Source organism: Podarcis erhardii (assembly GCF_964252035.2).
Source record: "Podarcis erhardii genome assembly, chromosome: 4".
Taxonomy (NCBI): domain Eukaryota; kingdom Metazoa; phylum Chordata; class Lepidosauria; order Squamata; family Lacertidae; genus Podarcis; species Podarcis erhardii.
Genome location: NC_138508.1, coordinates 30179625 through 30199856, shown reverse-complemented (window position 1 = coordinate 30199856; position 20232 = coordinate 30179625). Strand labels below are relative to the sequence as shown.

General features: G+C 41.1%; 1 protein-coding gene across 4 annotated transcripts in view; it reads left to right on the top strand.

The window, feature by feature from the left end:
* The window catches only part of DCLK1 (doublecortin like kinase 1), a 208010-nt gene that overhangs the window by 177242 nt on the left and 10536 nt on the right, over positions 1-20232 (top strand). For 3 of the 4 annotated variants that reach the window (XM_081860335.1, XM_081860334.1, XM_081860337.1), the window contains 5 exons: positions 5614-5747; positions 6236-6313; positions 6870-6966; positions 8286-8366; positions 9678-9791. In XM_081860335.1, the coding sequence (XP_081716461.1) occupies positions 5614-5747; positions 6236-6313; positions 6870-6966; positions 8286-8366; positions 9678-9791 (504 nt within the window). Of the gene's footprint in view, positions 1-5613; positions 5748-6235; positions 6314-6869; positions 6967-8285; positions 8367-9677; positions 9792-19618; positions 19693-20232 lie in introns of all 4 variants that reach the window. The other variant, XM_081860336.1, reaches the window with a different exon arrangement.

Below are 20232 nucleotides of genomic sequence, written 5' to 3'. Positions count from 1 at the left end.
AATGTTATGATGCTCCAGTGCTGTTCTCTCTATGACTCCAAAAGAGGTCCCCCCCTGACTTTGAATTACATGAAAAGCCACAGTGTCCTGTCTACCTTTTGTGCTGTGGGTGCTATGGTTCATGCTGTTTAATCATTTGCAACTCATCTACTGCTTTGGTAGCCTTGGTACTGTCTCCAGTTGGTCCATTGTACCTCAGAACCCACACAAACAAGCACATTTCTTATTCCCTAAGCATCAGCTATGCTCTGAACCCAGGTATACTAGGCTGCAAACCAACTTCATCTTGCTTCTACCAGCTTTGTCTCTCCTCTACCCTCATACCAATAGCTATGGTAGGACCTTCCTGAAAACTAGAACCCTTTGGTGAGGAGACTGAGAAAAGTATTGCTGCATCTATAGAATCTGTGAGTTGTAACTAGTTGTGTCCCAGTCTGCTGATCTTTGATCCAGCAGAGTCTTCTGCAGGAGAAAGGGAGAATTGCCAGGGTTTGCTGTTTCACCCTTCCCTTTGAAGCCCCTTGCACCCACCCACTCCAATCTGCTCTAGGGTTCTGTGTGATGTTTGGAGGTTCCTGTTCCCCTCACAGAGTTTCAGTTGCCAAAGTTCACCACAAAGAGGGATTGATTGCTAAACCACTCTGAGAACTGTAGCTCTGGGATAGGAATAGGAGTTCACAGCACATTAAAAGTAAGGTAAAGGTAAAGGGACCCCTGACCATTAGGTCCAGTCGTGACCGACTCTGGGGTTGCGGCGCTCATCTCGCTTTATTGACCGAGGGAGCCGGCGTACAGCTTCCGGGTCATGTGGCCAGCATGACTAAGCTGCTTCTGGCAAACCAGAGCAGTGCATGGAAGCACCGTTTACCTTCCCGCCGGAGCGGTACCTATTTATCTACTTGCACTTTGAAGTGCTTTCGACCTGCTAGGTTGGCAGGAGCAGGGACCGAGCAACAGGAGCTCATTCGAACTGCCGACCTTCTGATCGGCAAGTCCTAGGCTCTGTGGTTTAACCCACAGTGCCACAGTGTGACAATTATCTTTTGTATAATTTCGCTGCTGCTGCCTTTCTTGTTTACCTGGGCTGATAGGAAAGTGTGTTACTGTTTAGGAGAGAGGCTGAGGGCCAAATCAAATGTGTGGGTGGCAGATCTTTATACACAGATCTGTCCTGATTGTGTAGGGCCCAGCATAATAGTATTGGATCCAACGTTAACAACAAATAGAACCCAACCATCCACTCGCCCTGCTGGCCTGTTCCTTGTGAATAATTGCCGTTAGGCTCAGTTGCACTGTGGAACTAATATTTCTCTCACACACACACCACTTTTCAACAATGCAGTGTATTCTTTGCCATATCGAAGTCTGAATGTTAGTATTGGTGCACTGCTGTGTATGTAAGCTAGTGCAATCACATGTCAAGATTCATTAGACTCTTGTTTCTGAGAACGCCAGAGATGGTCTCATGGGGAAATGCTTACAATGCTTTTGTATTCAAACTTTTCTCAAGTTTGACAGCAGTAGACCGAAGTCCTCCCTCACCCTCTTGGTTGTTTTCCCTCTTAAAATAGCATTGACTGACCTACCATGAGCAATTATGCTGGGTATTTTTTTTATAACCATGTTATCGTGTATTTTGCAGTCCAGAGCACTCACAATAGTCCTGCACTGATTACTAGTCAATACATTTTCCTACTAAGACAATTGCACTCAAAGGACATGTCTGTGTATGTTGCTTCCTTCAGTTTAAACTGCACAAAAGCACATGGGAGTTTGTTGAGATGTGATTATTTCTAAGCAGCTATCACTGGCAAGATTGCCTTTGCAGCTTCAATATGTGATGCCTGGGGCATATTGTTCTTAGTATTGCATACCAAATGCCAGTATGCTTTTTTGCACTAACTGAATTGTGCTATCCAGATGCAATATGGATACTAGCTAAAATAATATCCGTGGCCACACACTAGTCCTAAGTACATTGCATAGAAATTGGGTACACTGATTTAAGACTTAACTTCCATAGAAGTTCTCTTAGGATCACACATTTAGATATCTATATCTAGATATAGGACTAGTTCACGCATATGTCCATGAAATCTCATCCCAAGCCTTTACTTCCTACAAAAAATGTGTACTATATTAATAGTAACACCTTGATCTTGGCCTGGTGGTGTGTCCCCTCCCATTTCACTGAATTGGGGTAGGTACCAAACATGGGCAAAATTGTTGGCTGCACATTCTGTCCTTGGCACATGACTGGGTTTTGGGGAAAATAGCTTAATCTGAGCTAATCTGCACCAGTTCAGTCCTATTGCAATTCACAGAATAAACCCCCCAAGATGGTATTGCTTCTCAAACGTTGCCCTCACACTCTCCAGCTTGTTGCTTTACATCTAGGTCACATCACTCCCCAAATCTCTACTTTAAACTCTGCCTTTTCTGCTTGGGGAGGTGGCATCACCCATTTAACATCTTGGACTGAGCCCCTTAATCCTTCTTAATGGCAAATTACCTAGGTTATCACCTCACCAGGAGGCTAGCCTGGCCTTTAAAGGTAAAGGGACCCCTGACCATTAGGTCCAGTCATGGCCGACTCTGGGGTTGCAGCGCTCATCTCGCTTTATTGGCCAAGGGAGCCGGCGTACAGCTTCCGGGTCATGTGGCCAGCATGACTAAGCCGCTTCTGGCGAACCAGAGCAGCACACGGAAATGCTGTTTACCTTCCCACTAGGGTGGTACCTATTTATCTACTTGCACCTTGAGGTGCTTTCGAACTGCTAGGTTGGCAGGAGCAGGGACCGAGCAACGGGAGCTCACCCTGTCGCAGGGATTCGAACTGCCGGGCCTTCTGATCGGCAAGTCCTAGGCTCTGTGGTTTAACCCACATGCCACATGCATCCCATTTAGCCTATTCTAACACTTGGTGGACCCAGGGGTTAGAAGGGTCTGGCACCCATCTTAATACCCCAAACTCATAACAACATAATGCCTGAACATCTTGCTCGCACATAATATGGATGATTTTGATTTGGATGAAGGCAGAGGTTGACACTTGTGGGTGTAAAAGGGTTACTAAATTATGGCCACACCTCTTTTGCTGATTTTACCATGCATGGTATTCATATCCCGTTCCAATACATGTGCTATTAATCAACTGGCTCTTTTACCATTTTAGCAAGCCAAGCTAAAAGCCTTAGTCATATGAAAAGGCTGTAATACTTCACCTCCACATTCCCTTCATCTGGAAGGCATGCCTTTTCCATTTTAATTGGAGCATTTTTTCATAATTGCTCCTATTTAACATGATTATTTTGTCAAATCATGGGATAGCTTTATAGCCATATAATAAGCCCAGGAGAACAACTTCTCTGACTGTTGCCATCTGCAGTGATCACAAGAGCAGCTTAGGAAATATGGACAGTCTTTAGAGTAATGGGATACATATGGTAGCGCACAATTATGTGTGGCTGGATTCAATTAGTGTTGTACAATTACACAGTTTTATTGCTTAGTTAAAACAGTGAAAGCACTACATAGTGGGTAATTTGCACTAATCCACATCTCTTTAATTGCCCTTCAGGGCTTAAAGGAAAATAGAACTTGTAAAGAGCTTACTTTCTTAGTAAGATGAGCTTTACATGATCATCTACATTCTTTGCTCTTTGCAGGGCAGACAATTAAAATATTACCGCTTTACATTGAAGCCTTATTTTTGTCTTTAATCTTACTTACCAGGGCAGAGGGAGCATGTCCCCGTGCCCACTGCTTGTTGACTTGTTTTCAGAAATGAACTGAAGGGTTGGGTTTTTAAAAAGAAACTAAACCCTTACTTGTAAAAAGCTCCAGGGAGAAGTTTATATATATATATATATATATATATATATATATATATATATATATATATATATATATTAAAATGCATCCCTGGATATTTTTTTTAGTTAAAAAAATCCTGGTGAAATGATAAATTGGTTCTTTTAATAGACATTCAACAAACTTAATGTTTTAAGTTCCTGAACACTTTGCAAAATAACTTCCCCTGCCCTGCCCCACAATAGAAACACTGAAAAAATATGCCTGGGGTTGTTTATTAAAAATAAATGTTGTATTCTGCCTAGCATAAATTCAGACACTGAGGTAGCTCTGCATTCTATGTCCTAGTCACAAAGCCTTTACAAAGCCTAGTGCACAATCCCTAATTAAAAATGTCATTGAAATATAATTTATTTCTGCCACTTCAGCAAACACTTTCTTAAAGATTCATAAAACAGATGTGCCTAGCAACTCACGTTTTTAATAACAGAGCAATTCCATTTTTAAATATCCTTCTTCCCTACCCATATTCATTCTGGCTTTGTCACAGCCAGTGTGTGCTGAGAACTTCTGTTTGCTGCTCCTTTTCGAAGACAAAATTCCAGTTTCATGAGCTCACTGAAACCCAATTGAAAGGGGGGGGAATACGCCTCTGAATGCAAAACATATTATCAGAATATGTATTTGATGCTATGGTGTGTTTCTATTGCTGTGCAATTTACACGTAGTTTGCATTTCACAAATAAGAAAAACATTCTTTCTCTTTGCCACGCAACTTGCAATAGGCTTTGGTGGCTGCCTAGCTCACAATTTAAAGGATAAAGAAGTGTTGTAGAAAATTTGAGACAGGAGGCAATTTTATTAATAAAAACAAATTCCCTCTGTGGTCAATGACTATTGAAATGTAGAATAATGGATCTGGAGGTGCTTAATGGCATGAAATCCAATACTCAGCCAAAAGGAGATATCTCCATAAGTAGTAGGGAGAAACCTGCTTGGCCTACACTTCATTTTCAGCCATGGACAATTTCTGATAGAAAAGTGATGACCAAGCTGGAAGTGACCTTCAAAGATCCTTCTGCCTCATAGAGTGAACTAAACTGTCCAATCTGCTCTAATTAAATTAATATTAATTATGAATACTGGAGGACTGTACCACCTGCAAAGCAAAAGATTGTCTCTATACGCTGTGGGTTAAACCACAGAGCCTAGGACTTGCTGATCAGAAGGTCGGCGGTTCGAATCCCCGTGATGGGATGAGCTCTTGTTGCTCGGTCCCTGCTCCTGCCAACCTAGCAGTTCAAAAGCACATCAAAGTGCAAGTAGATAAATAGGTACCACTCCGGCGGGAAGGTAAACGCCGTTTCCGTGTGCTGCTCTGGTTCGACAGAAGCGGCTTAGTCATGCTGGCCACGCCGGCTCCCTCAGCCAATAAAGCAAGATGAGCGCCGCAACCCCAGAGTCGGCCACGACTGGACCTAATGGTCAGAGGTCCCTTTACCTTTTATAGCAACTCTAGCAACCTGTCTTACATCCCTACAGTAAGGATACTGTGCTGTTTGTTCAGTTTAAAGCTTCTGGCTGTTTCATGTTTATTAAGTGAAAGCTAAATTCACTCCAACCTCTTTATCACTCTCTGTTCACCTCTGGCTCTCACCTCCCCACATCTGTTGTGTTCAGGCATGCTTGGGGACAGGGGCCTTCACTGCCACAAGCACAATGGAATAGAAGATTGACTGTTAAGGGAAAGGGAGATTCCTGCTAGAAGGAACACACTGAATCAGAAGACTGTTTGTTTAGGTTTATGAGCACCAAGATGGGAGCAAGTCACTGAAGCTGGGAGATTTTGGACTGGCCACTATCGTCGATGGACCTCTTTACACCGTCTGTGGGACACCTACTTATGTAGCTCCAGAAATCATTGCAGAAACTGGGTAAGATGGTTTGTAACACATTTGGTATGAACAATTACATGTATTAGTAATTTGTAAATTAAATCTTGAGAAGAACATTGACAGGTTAGGGCCAAGGCAACAATCAAACATTTATCAAGTTTCTAAGATAGTATTAATGATAGTTGCTGATTACTGCTGTTTACAATCTCTCTTCCTTCATTTTATATCCTGTTTCAGTTAGTGCCTGGTGTGCAGAGCGACTGTCATCTAGTGAAAGAGATCCATATTCTTCTCGTGAATAGTGGATGTCCATTTGAATATAAATCACACTGTACTTGAATTTTAATATTTTAGATTTAATTCTTGCACTTCATTTTCTAAAATGCCATGTAAAATATAGCTATTACTAAGACAACGCTGTGTAATTTAATGATGGTATTTGCCATGGTATCATTTTCTCTTTGCTTTTATTTTGCACTATTGATCACACATTCTTTATAATATTAATCATCTCTTGTCACTTGTAGATATGGCCTGAAGGTGGACATTTGGGCAGCTGGTGTGATTACTTACATCCTGCTGTGTGGTTTTCCTCCATTCCGTGGGTATGGGCAATGTTGTTCTATTTCCCTTTTAACAATGCACTTCTGTGCTATTGGAAACCCAAATGTTTTTTCTCTCCGAGTATAATGCTCATTGCTCTCCCCATCCTTCTCCTCCCCTGCTGTGTGAGGCAATGTAATTTACCTAAACAGTATCATGATAGGTGAGATGATGATATCATAGGTTTATTTTTATTTATGCAATTCATTGCTGGTAAAAAACAAACAAGATAAAAATGATGTTCTTCCCAGAATTTAAATATTATGCTGTGCCCTTTTAGAATGGTATAAAATGTATATCAAATATATGTTTACTAAAAGTAGAAGTGCAGAGCCTTGCAATTTTCAGATATAGTCTGATGAATTAACAAAGGCAACTGTTTCTTAGGAGCTTTCTTTCTTTCACATTTTGAATACATGCTGTTTGGTAGACTCTGCAAAATGAGAGAAACACATTTTTCCTCAAGCACTGGGCTTTAAGAGCAGAGTCTTGCTGTTTCATGTATTTATCTTTTTCCATGTGGTGGAAACTTAACACTTTTGTTTCCTTACCGTGTAGAAGTGGAGAAGATCAGGAGGTCCTTTTTGATCAGATTTTGATGGGACAAGTAGACTTTCCATCTCCCTACTGGGATAATGTTTCTGACTCTGCAAAGGTAAATTGTGCTGCTTTGCTTTTTTATATCTTACTGACAGCCTTCTTTACAAGCCTTCTCAAGGAGCCTATTGTAAAGTTTCAACTGGTGCAGATCAAAAAGTTTTAACTAGTGCAGATGAAGATGCTAACCCAATGTGCTGCAGAAAGGAATGAAAAATAAAACTGCCGATATCATTATGCTGTTTTGTGTGTTCAGACCCAGAGACCTCCCCCCTAAATAAATTCACACATGACACAAATTTTAGTTTTGGTTTTTGGCAGAATTTAGGCCACAACTTTATTGATTACAGAAGGTGAGTGGTTGCATAGGCTCTGGTTCGGCTAGTTCCCTGCACTCTTGCAGGCAGCACTGACCCAGGGCACCAGCATAGGTCAGCCAAGGGTGAACACCTGGGAAGGTGAAAAGCCGGGTACAGACACTGTTCACCACCCAGATGCCCCCCTGGACTCAGGCATGGGCACAACCCCCTCTCAGGGGTTGACCAAACCATCGAGTCCCTGGATTCCTTTAATGGAATACCCTTCACATAGGGATGGCGAGAGCATTCTCCCATCCCTATCACCTGAACCAGAGCCTATCCACAACCGTTGTGATGATTTGCTACGCGGCAGGCAAAACCCAAATGGCAACAGCCAATCAGCCAAGTGGGGAAATTCCTGCCGTGCCCCTGTCCCAGCGACAGACAACACACAACAGCATAGCAAGGTCAAAGCACAATGCCCTAAAAATAGGGAGAGGTGGGCGGGTGTTCCGAATGCATGAGCCGAAAGAGGAAGCTCTGGGTCACGTGCATGGGTAAATATAGGTCCTGCAATCCATTTGGACTGCGCTCCATTGGTCAAATTGAACCTACCAATCGGGTGTTGTGGCTGACCAATCAAACCCACCCACAACACAGGGGGTCAGTCTCCAGGTCTCACCGTAACACGTGCCCTCTTTTAGGGAGGACACAATATACAAATCTATGGTGCTGCCGCATTTGGAATACTGTGTACACCTCACCTCAAAAAGGGTATCGTAGACTTGGAAAACATTCAGAAATGGCCAACCAAAATGATTGAGGGAAAAGACTGACTCCCCTATGAAGAAAGGTTTCAGTATTTGCAATGTTTTAGTTTAGAGAAAAGGCAAGTGAGAGGTAGCATGATAGTAGTTTATAGCATTATGCATGGCATGGAGAAAATTTCCTCCCCTGTCTCCTAGCATTAGAACCCATGCACACCCAACAAAGCTGAATATTGAAATATATAGGACAGGTAAAAGGAGTGCTTCTTCATACAGCATATAGTTAAACTATGGAACTTTCTATTTCACAGGAACTTATTACTATGATGCTACAGGTAGATATAGACCAGCGATTTTCGGCTTTGCAAGTCCTTGAACACCCATGGGTTAATGTAAGTAAATCTAAAGGCTAACAGCTTTATTTTAACATTGCTATCTTTTTTTTAAAAAAAAAATCATTTTCTTGTGAAGTCTTTTGAATTGCTGTTTTAGAAATATGACACATGCCACAAGTAGCTGCCAACCTCGCAGTTCGAAAGCACGCCAGTGCAAGTAGATAAATAGGTACTACTGCGGCAGGAAGGTAAATGGTGCTTCTGGGCACTCTGGTTTCTGTCACGGTGTTCTGTTGTGCCAGGAGCGGTTTAGTCATGCTGGCCACATAACGCGGAAAGCTGTCTGTGGACAAACACCGGCTCCCTCGGCCTGAAAGGGAGATGAGTGTCGCAACCCCATAGTCGCCTTTGACTGGACTTAACCATCCAGGGGTCCTTTACCTTTTACTCTAGACCTAGGGTTTTATACAACAAAGTTGTCCCATTAGCACAAGGACCTCCCCTCCCTCTTTTCCCCCCTTACCCCCCCAAACCATTTACCCCCCCCCCCCAAAAAAAAGCTAGAGATGTGCTTTATGACCCTTAACTAGTTCAGTGCATCAGTACGCTATTGTTTAGCATAGGACACACAAACTTCTTCGGATTACAAAACAGGATGTTACTCCTATGTTGCAGAGATACTGGCGCAAAGCTTTAAGTATCAAGATGCTGGTCAGTTGTTGATGTACATATGTCCAAAATACCTGAAAGAGTGGGGCAAATCTATTTTAAAGGGCTTTTTTAAAGACTTCAGCCATTATTTACGAGAATATGAGACTATGTTTCATATAGCACACTGAGGGGGAAGGATGAATATTACTGACTTGTGGATGACAAAAAAAATACAACCCATTTGGAAGAGTGACTATGGCAATCCACCATGAGCAATCTGTCTTTGTACCCTGAAATTATTCTTTTGGGGGATTCTTAAGAACTATTTTACTAGTGCATGGAAGTACCCAGCAAGTTGGTCTTTTAAGGCCTTACTTCTAGGCCAACTCTAGTCTATGTAGACTGTTATTGTGTCAACTTCAGGCATGTTGAATTAGCCAACTGGGTAATCCATGAATACCATACAAAACTAGAATGGTGTAACAATGAGCAACCTTCAGCACATAACTTCATGATATTAGAAAGTTAATCAGCTGCCTCCAAGCACTTTTAGATCTTGTAAATTGCAGATTCCCAAATAAAACAGTTAAAATTAATAGGTCCTAATAATTAATATATTGTTAAATACAATATGATAGTGGTCTAGAAAATGTCTCCTCAATTGTCCTTCAGCTCCTTGTAGATCATAATTCACAAATGCTTGTTTTCGCTTTGCAGGATGATGGCCTTCCAGAGAATGAGCACCAGTTGTCTGTAGCTGGAAAGATCAAAAAGCATTTCAACACAGGCCCCAAGCCCAACAGCACAGCTGCTGGAGTTTCCGTTATAGCAGTAAGCATCTGCAATACAATGCTTAACTTTTCTCCCTCAGCGTCTGTATATTGGGTCTGTGCTGAGGAGATGGCACCCAAAACTCAGCAGATAGTTATGCCTTTAATGCAGTATAAAATAAAACTTCAATTATTCCATCTTCTTCCAATTTCTTCATCTTGAGAGCCATATCATCACCCAAGAATAGTAGGCAGCACACACTATCCTATATATTTCTGAAAATCAATCCCTCGATGGAGAAAATCCAATGTGCATTCACAAATGTGGCATTTAAGCTTGTGATCATTTACTTTAAAATTGTTTCCTGGATTGGACTGTTATAATACTTACCTGTAGCAAGAGCAAAAAAACCCGGATTCGAAGCAGGAATTCCTTACACCAAGCACATAGAAATCATTAAGTGTCCAGAAATACAACTGCTTCCGGAGTAGCAATTTTTGCCTACACCAGCTGACACTGAAATACTGCACGGATTAGCAATATGCAGCCCACTGCATTGGCTCCTAAAGCCCTGCATGCTGTGGCATGTATACAGCTGATCCATGGAGCATTCTATGTGCATGATTGGCAGCCGTACAATGTCCGCACCCCCAAAACTCAAGATACTGATACTGGAATGCCTAATATGGTTTTAGGACTAGGCCCTAATTTTTCCATCACAGTCTGATAGAATTATAGGAGCATTTTAATAACCTAAATGAATCTCTCATTTTTTTAAAGACACCCAAGAGAAGAAACTTCCATTTTCATTATAAGATACAAATCTATGTGCCCATAGATTTTATTCAGTGTACATATCACTTTTTGGACACAAGCTGGCTAGCTGCTTCCCTCCAGACAGGAATCAAACTGGCTGGAGATTTAAACAGAACTCCGTACAAAGCTTCTAGTAGCACACATGGTTTTTTTGTTTTGGTTTTTTGCAATTCTCTGCAGAAGCCCTCTTAAAATCTCAATTGCACATAATAGCACAGATGAAAGTGTACCAGGCTTCCTCGCTTCCTCTTCTTCCAACCATAAATACAGAAAGGCCAACAGTAGCTAACAGGGTTATCATTTATCTATTTCCCACAAACATGCACAGAAGTCATTGGGTTTCCATAAATTAATATCACTGAGCGGTCACTGGGTTTGTTTGTTTTTTAACATGCCCATCTTCTTTCTTTTCGTCTGCTTGTGCTTTTTAAGCTTCCTTTCATAAATGTGCCTACTAATCATGCTCCAGAAAGAGCCATCAGAATGATGCATCGAACATAATAACCATTGACCATATCAGATTAATTGACATTTGTTCCCAGCTTGGATAAAGTGCAGGTGGAGCCCCTTTTTGTGTAGCTCTCCCACTTTCATGGTTTTGGGGAGGTTTTTTTTTGGCTTGGCCCTTTTGGGGTGGATTTTAAGTCGGCATGAATTAAATTCAGCTCGTTTGGCTCAGCCCATCTTTTCTGGATGCTTGCTCCAGAGTTATTCGGTTTTGCAAGTGTTTGTCCTTCCCCTCATCGCCTCCCACCCCACCAATGATTTTATTTCTTTAGCTGTTAAAATTGAATAAATAATCCCTGCCTCAAAAATGGAAGGTAATCTTTCCCTCATGCTTTCCTTAGGTTTGGTCACTGTTTTTATTCATCTCATTGGCTAAAAATACAGTCAGCATTTGCTTTTTTTAAATGTTCCATTAAAACAAAAGCTACAGTAGCTGTTTCCCACAACTAAAACATCCCATTATGTGCATTCATCATATGAAATATCAGGTATGTTCTCAACTGCCCAGCTGAAAACCTTTTCAATTGGGCTGCCAGCACGCTTGTCCATGAGAAGCACTTGCTCAGGTCCTCTACACGAGGGATTTCATAGCTTTTCAAAAGCTCTTTCAAAATGCTTTGCCAGCTCCTTTTTCACCCATCCTTCGCCGCCTTTATTATGCTTATGTTTATTTTTTGTTTAATTTGCACCAATTGCACTGGAAACTGATTGCTTTAAGTAGTTTTGATATTTTAATTGAGGAAAGACACTGCAGTGCAGCTTCTCACTGAAAAACAAAAATGGCATAGAAATAGAATGACATGTAGATCTTTGTTTCGGTTTTTAGCGCTATATTATCTGAATATTGGCACCCTGCCTGTTTAGTACTGGAGACTGGTGTTTTCCTGCTAGTAATTCACCACTGTGATTTATCATGAATGTGCACACAAGCCCTGCCACTTCATCTAACTTTTCCAAAAACGCAGAGAACAAATTTCCACCATGCATATATAAATGTGTGCTTGTTTGCTTCTTTAAAAATATTTATGATTCCCCCTGTAATAGTAGACCTCTAAAGAATTTGCAACAAAATAAAATACAGAATAACACACACCATAAATAAAACAGTAGAATGTTAAAAGTGACCTGGTACAATCAACATTCCAGAAATGCTTGCAGAATAAGAAAGGTTTTCACAGCACACTGTGTGCTTTGCCTCTTCTGGGAGTGTATTTCATAATATAGGGGGTCCTTCGTGGAATGCTCTCTTCTGAATATAGAGAGATTTGATTTCTGTGGTGTGAGGCACCTCTAAAAGCTAACCGGCAAGATAATGCTAATAAACCCACACGTTCCAGTGCACAGTCTCAGCAGCAATAAAATCAGAGTTGCCTGCAACTCAAAAGTAAGTCCCATTGAGGTCACCTTTCCTCCCAGGAAACTAAGTACAGGCATGCTGCCTAAATCCAGTTTTTGCAAGGCCAGCTGCTCAAATTAAAATGCAGTGGCAGATAAGCTTTAAATCAATTATAAGATAGCATTTGGTATAATTCTTAACTTAGATACTCTACAAGTACCAGAATTTAGTGTTGAGAAATCTTAAGTTAATTGACTCCCTTTTTTGTTAAAATAGTTTGAATGTAGAGTAAACATGAGTGGATGAATACAGCATGAAAATGCTTACAAGGTTTGTGTACGCGTGTGTCCAGTTTAGCCTTACAGGCACTGGCTGCAGTGAAGCATACAGAAAGTGGTGATGTCACAGACTTAGATGGCTTTTAAATGGGGAAACCAGGAAGGTTTGTGAAGCAACTGAATATGATTACAGGGAAGGGCTGTAGCTTACATTGGATCATCCTTGTGCGCTGGATGCATATGTAGCACAGAACCCACCTCTGCTCTTATTGAAAGGAGGGCTCCTCTTGAAACCAGTTGAGGCTGGTCCAGCCTTTTCTTCTTACTCATGCAGTCAAGGGTGTGGCCCAGGCTGTCGGATTCAAGAGTTGCCCTTGGAGAGCTTGGCAAGGAGGTAGATGATGGAGACAAAACTAGAATTAGCAGGATTTGATATTGGCTTGGGCACCTCCTACTGTTGGTCTTCCTGCCTTCAACCCTATCAGTCCCAATGGGCATCAGCCAGCACTGCTTGCAGTGAACCAGAATAAATAAGCTAGAAGTGAACAGGTGTTCACGATGAAGGATATTAGTTACAGTGTTTAAATCTGCCTTTCCTTGTGGCTTTAGTAAAGACACATTTTGATCATGACTCTCAATTCCCCCTTGAAGAACAAGAATCATTTTGCCCAGTGAGAGTAACTCATTGAAAATGAGAGGTAATTGATATTTCTTGCAAAGTGGTGGTAGTCACGTATCTCTTGTACCCATACGCAAGGGTTAATGAACCAGGGGGCATCCAGATGTAACTGGATTACAGCTCCCATCCTCCATGATCAATGGCTGGGACTGGTGGGAGCTGGAGTCCAGCAAACTCTGAAGGACCACAGGTTCCCAATCTTTACCATTTGTCATTTGAAACATTGAAAGAAAAAAAGGGCAATGAACTCTGATGATAACTTGCGGTGTTAATATGCAGGGCACTTAGCTTTTTCGTGCAAATAAATGTTTGGTATCAGTGGTAGTTTTAGAATGCATTTTTAAATGATGCTGCCCTTTTGTCTGCTTCCATAAGTTGTGTTGAATTGGTTTTACTGTAGTGTTTTCCTAATTTGGTGTGTTGTAGCCAGCCCTGGGATCGTATGATGAAGGTCTGGTTAGAAAATCTCCTATAAATAAAATATGTTGCCAAATAGTGTCTTTCAGACCTGAGAAGTATGAATTTTGTACAAGAGGCCTGCAGCCACGGCAGTGCTAATCTTTTGTTATTGATAGCGTTATGTAAAACAAACATATAGTATTCTCTCTGCGGGTTGTAGTTGTGATTTTATAGCTACACAAGAGAGTAAGCTATGTCAATGAATGCTCCTTTCTTCTCTATGTTGTTTACCCTTCTAAGCCTGAAAAATGCTTTTAAAAATACAAGTAATTGCTTCAGGACTATAAATAGGCTTTCTATCAACTTGTCACTGTTTTCTTTGAGTGTTTCAAACTAGTGGCTTCACTGCTGCCTGCCAGAGTCTCCGTTCACTGAGGAGAGCCGACAATTATGGCTTAACTGAATACAGATGTCTTGAAGAAGTTGTGGTAAAATCGTGTTGCCCCACAGATTTGACTAGCAACACTTTTCCATTTGCAAATTAATACACACAAGTGATTTTTAATTTTTAAATAGATAAACACACAATTTAATGTACTGGCCAAGTATAATTCAATTTGAGTTAAAGTTATGAATGCTAACATGTTGAGTCGTGTGTGTATGTGTGTGGAGACACAGTTGTGTGTGTGTGTGTGTGTGTGTATGTGTGTGTGTTGTCATCCTTGAGTAAGCAGAAGAAAATAGGCTAATGATAACATTCTGCTTAGTTTAACAAAGCTCCTAGGTTTAGCCGTGGAAGCAAATCTCAGCTTGAGCTTTGCAAGAGGCATATAGCAGTGCTGAGGGAGAAAGGTGAAAGTAGGGTGAAAAAAATGGCGTCCTGCCTGGAAAATTACTCTGACTGCAGACTGATTCAGTAAAATTGGAAGTATGAGGGGATTATGGCTTCAAATGTATTACCAGGAACACCAAATAAAATGTAAATGACATTTTGACAGTGGCTAATTGGAAAGGCCGAACTCTCTGCAGAGCATGAGCTGCAAACTGCATGAATTTGTCTTTCCATATTTAAGTTGCATCATGCTACTATGAACCACCCCTCTCAAAAAAAACCTGTTGTTTGACTAAGGCTGCAATCCTATGTACACTTATTTGAACTTGGGGGTATTTCCTTCTCAGTAAAGATACACAGGCTTGTTCCATAGGACCTACTACATTAGACATATTTAAATCCCATTGCAAGAGCCCCTGGTGGAAACACCGAGGAAGTTCTGCCAGTTCTAGGCCCAGAGATGCCAAGAATTGGAAGCCCCAGGAACCATACCTTGTACTTCAGCTAGCCACAAATTTCCAGCCAGACCTGAAATGATTAGAGGGTTAGGGAAAGCCAATGGACAGGTGGGCCTAGTCACCTCCAGGAGCCTCCTCAGAGAACCCTTCAACCTGTTTGCACATGTGGTGGCTCGCCACACAAGGCAACAGTGCAAAGATCCAAGAATTCTTAGTTCCCTGGCAGCCTCTGATATGTGCAGATCTTCATAAATTGGGCATGTCCTTCTCTTACTCTATGAATGTTTTTACACATACACATACTCCCATGGTACATCAGTTAGTATGACATGAATGAGGAAGCCTCTTAGTGTGTAGAGCTCTAAGAGCACCAGAAGAACCTGCAGGATCAGACCAAAGGTCCATGTCGTTCAGCATCCTCTTCTCACTGTGGTCAACCAGAAGCCCGTGGGAAACCCATAAGCAGAACCTAAGGGCAAACAGCTGTGATTTCTTGCACTGATATTGAGAAAACTGCCACCTCTGATACTAAGGGCAGTGCATATCTATCATGGGTAGTAGTCAATGATCGACATGCTCCGTGGTTTAAAGCTATCCAAGTTGATGCCTATTGCTGGCTCTTGTGAGAGTTTGTGGCTTGAGTGTGGCTTGAGGCAAGTATGTTTAGGAGAATGCTATAGAATCATAGAATTGTAGAGTTGGAAGGGACCCTGGGGGCTCATATAATCCAACTCCCTGCAATGCAGGAATCCTAGCTAAAGCATCCATGGCAGATGGCCATCCAACCTCTTCTTCAAAACCTCCAAGGAAGGAGAGTCCCCTAACTTCCAAGGGAGTCCGTTCCACTGTCAGAGAGCTTCTGCTCTCAGAAAGTTATTCCTGTTGTTTAATCAGACTCTCCTTTATTGTAGTTGAAGCCATTGGTTTGGGTCCTAGCCTCCAGAGCAGGAGAAAACAAGCTTGTTCCCTCTTCCATGTGACAGCCCTTGAGATATTTGAAGATGGCTATCATCTCTCTTCTCAGTCTCTTTTCAAGGCTAAACATACCCAGCTCCTTCAACCGTTCCTCATAAGGTTTGGTTTCCAGACCCTTAATCATCCTGGTTGCCCTCCTCTGCACATGTTCCATCTTGTTAACATCCTTCTTAAATTGTGGACACAGTACTCCAGGTGTGGTCTGACCAAGGCAGAGTGGAGTGGTTCTATTGCTATTCCTTCCCTTGACTGTGACACTATTTCTGTTGATGCAGCGTAGAAGAGCATTAGCTTGTTTTGCTGCTGTGTCACCCTCTTCCCTCATCTTAAGCTATAAGTCAGTCTTAAAATATACCAATGCAGAAACAACTTAGTAGCTTCAGTAAAAGTTCTTGTGTCTAAGTGAGGCATGTCTGCAGCCTTAATGAATTGTTAGTGCAGCTGTCAGCAAGTGAAGAATTTTTAGTGGACTATTTGTCTTTTAACTGATTAATTCATCACATTTAAATAGTTTACATGTTACAGAAACCTCAAAGGTTGCTCTCTTTTTCTTTTCTGAGATATTGTAGCCCAAAGTAACATACAATGTTACAAGCAAGGACTAAGACTCATTCATTCTTGGAAAGAAAGGCTATCTTTAATATTTCTTTCCTATTTGCCAAAACCAACATGGTCTCCAAAATGAGCACACACATCCCCTGAGCCCCTGCTGATTTAAATTAACCCTCTCTAGTTAATTAGCCAAACAAGCTTGAGTTGATTAATTCACCCATTAAAGCTTACAATCCTTCATTCTCAAAATGAAATCAATGTGTTTCAAGAACCATTTATTTTGGAGCTTTCTAACGTGTACATCAGCCTGCAGGCACTTAAGCCAGTGCACACATGAAAGCCAGCCTCAGCAGTCCACCCAGCCCATCCCAGCTAGGGATAGGGGAGGAATCTGACTCAGTTTACATTTAAAGCTGAATCAAGCATATCCACATATTCTATGCAAAACAATGTGAGAACCAAAACACAGCCGTCCTATGAAATTCACACTTATCCAGATTATGCAATCTGCTTATCCAGCCAAAGAATGTTTACAAAAAATGCATGAATAGGGGAAAAGTGTAGATAAAAATGAATATATTAGTGAAAATAATGTCCAAGCATGCATTATATTGGGAGAAATTGCTTGCACAAAGTGTGCATTAGTCAAAACGGCAGACAAAAATAACATTCCACCTCTGTTCCCCAAAAAAAATCCCATCTAGAGAATTGTGCAGAGAATGATGCTGTGCATATTAGTGATGGGCAAAGAGTACAAGCCTTTACCCTGATAATCAGGGGGGGCCCTTTGAGTGTTTCTTTTCACCACCCAAAAATTGCTAAATGGCCCAGTGCCTGCGATGACCTCTGCAAAAGGTGTGGGACCCTCATTTTTTGGATTAGGTTGATGCCACATGTGGTGGGTGGCTCCCTTCTCCTACTAGGACAGAAGTAAGTAAAGCTATGCTGACAGCATCATGTGTTGCCAGGATTCACGAGGGCATAGTCACCAATGACAAAAGGCACTGTCAGTCCTTCTTCATTTTTCATGGCTTCTTCTGAGGCCTGCAAGTAATCTTGGAAGGTTAAACCCTCTTACCAGCTTTACCCAGGTGCACTCCCTCCGAGATGATTACCTGAGAGCAAGTAGATAGTTTGGCAGCTTAAAACAGCCTTTGGCAACCAGTCAGGCTCATGGATATTGTAGTCCAAAACGCCTGGAAGTCTCCAGACGAGCAAAGGTTGGCTTAGAAATCCCAATGTCTCTAATTGTGGATGGATCTGCAGGACTTCCTTGTGTTTCCAGCTGTTCACTGGCCATTTGCCTTAAATTTCTCTGTGCAAATATATTTCCATGGGTTCAGCTGAGAGAGATAAAATGGGGGGGGGGGGTGGAGGCAGCTTGTAGGTGCACCACTCATTAGAAGCTGGGGTCAGCATGGAGAACAAGCTGTTGTTTAGGTGTCACTCCTCAAATATTATTTGGTTTTCAGCTTTCCTCCAGCTCCTATTTGCAATCTGTTCCTTTAGCCTATTTTATTTAAAGTAACAGCAGCACTGTATTTAGCAAACAGAGAAAAGGGGTGTGTGAGTGAGAGAAAGAGATGTGTGGTCAAATGTGTCTCCCCATGACAATAATTCAGAAATTCAAATAGTAATGCAATATTTTGATTTGAAACCCGCTGGAAGGTTGGCTATTGTGTATGGCAAATGCATCACACAAGTATGCCAGTAGGTGGCAATCATAGATCAGTCTAGGATATAACGCACGCATAATAAGGGCCTCCTATTTTCAGCAGGAAATGTTCAATCATTTTGGATGTTTTAAAATATTTTGCATAAGTCTAAGCATGGGTTAATGAAACAAAATAAACAAAGCAACATATTAATTTATGCCTTGTGTGGATTCAGAGTCAGGGTGTGTGCTTCAATAAGTAAGTAAAAATCTGGAAATGTTTCAAACTGCCTCTTGTAATATGAATTCTAAACATTCAGCATTATGTCACCACATTATACGTCTAATGAGGGAAACAAAAATAAATATAGATTTAATAGATTTCCATGTAACAATTCTAGCATTATAGCATTCTCCAGTATTAAACTGCCTTTATCTCTCTCTCTGAAGGACTAAAATAACATTTAATTACCTGTTAAGTAGTGACCCACTTACGTGTCAATTCGCTGTGGAAAAGTTAGAAAAATAACACCTCTATTTTTTTTTGCTAACCCAGCCTCTGTACAACTGAAGAAATAAATGGAACATGTGCTTCCCCCCCACCCCCTACACATGTACCAATATACTTCGCCCTACAAAAATATTAAATTAAGCTTACAACTTTGATTTCAGTACAAGTTAGTAAAGATTTGACAGTGCAACCATTTATTTACTCCTTTTGCCTCATGTGTATGGTACAGGAATATACAGTTATTCAGGACTCCTGAGTATCCCTTGTCTACAAGATCTTTTTTTAAAAACAAAACAAAACAAAAGCCTGACATACAAAGATTGATGGGAATGTCAAAATGTGTTTTTTTTATCTTTGCACATTTCGACAAATATGAAGAAGCATAACTTGGTCATTGTGTAGTCTGGTCTCTTCTGATGCTAGGAATGGCTACGATTTGCTATTATTATTATTTTTTAAAAAGCAGCAACACCACACACCCTTTGCCATCAGACAGGGGGTGGGGAGAGGGATATATACGTATGTGAAACCCAAGGGGCAGCCTACTTTTGTTGCTATATAAACAGACTAATTGTCAGAAGTTGAAATAAATGCATTCTCCTATCTCACTTTAAACGAGAGTCTTAAGTCAGCCAGGTAGATTTTTTAGGGCTAATTTTTTTTCTTTTTTTCTTTTTTTCTTTTTTTCTTTCTTTCATTTATTTCTTTTTTCATTTTCTTATTTTCCCATTTCCAGTGCATAGATTTTTATTTTTTTAAAGGATGTTAGAGTACTATCTTGTGAAAGTGAACATTAAATATGCACTAAGTAAGGGACAGTGTTGGTCTGGAGGTCTTAATGCTCTAGCACAATGTCGACCCACTGAGTTGCCCCGTTTTTCTCTGCTCAGCTGGACCACGGTTTTACCATCAAGAGATCAGGTTCTTTGGACTACTACCAACAACCAGGAATGTATTGGATAAGGTATGAGATGGTACAGCTCCAACAGTCAGTGTTTCCATGGCAACGTGCTGGCAGTCTCCATTAACCAGTTCCTTCAGTGGATAAACATTTTATATTTTATTTTTAATTCGTTATCCAGTCCATATGCTGCTTTTATCAGTTTCATTTTAACCTTTGATTGAGATGCCACACCCCTCATTCCCCTTCCTCACCCCATTATTCACACTGACATTGCAAGCTTTTTCTTCATTGCACATGCTCAGTATTCAAGTTATCCCTATAGTTAAAAGGACAGTGTATACAGAAAAAATAAAATAAAATGGATATGCTCAAGCGATGTTTTCTTTCACATTTATGGTTTTAAGGCATCTACTGTCCTGTGCTCCTTTCTGTTTTAGACCCACGATATGGCAACAGGACACCAGTACCTACGTGTATAGATTTATATTCCTTTTCTCTATGAGATGTGAAATTATATACTGTCATTTTAAATCCCACCCACCCACCCCCAACCACTACCTTTTCCTTATAGATTGAACAATGCATTGACATAACATAGTA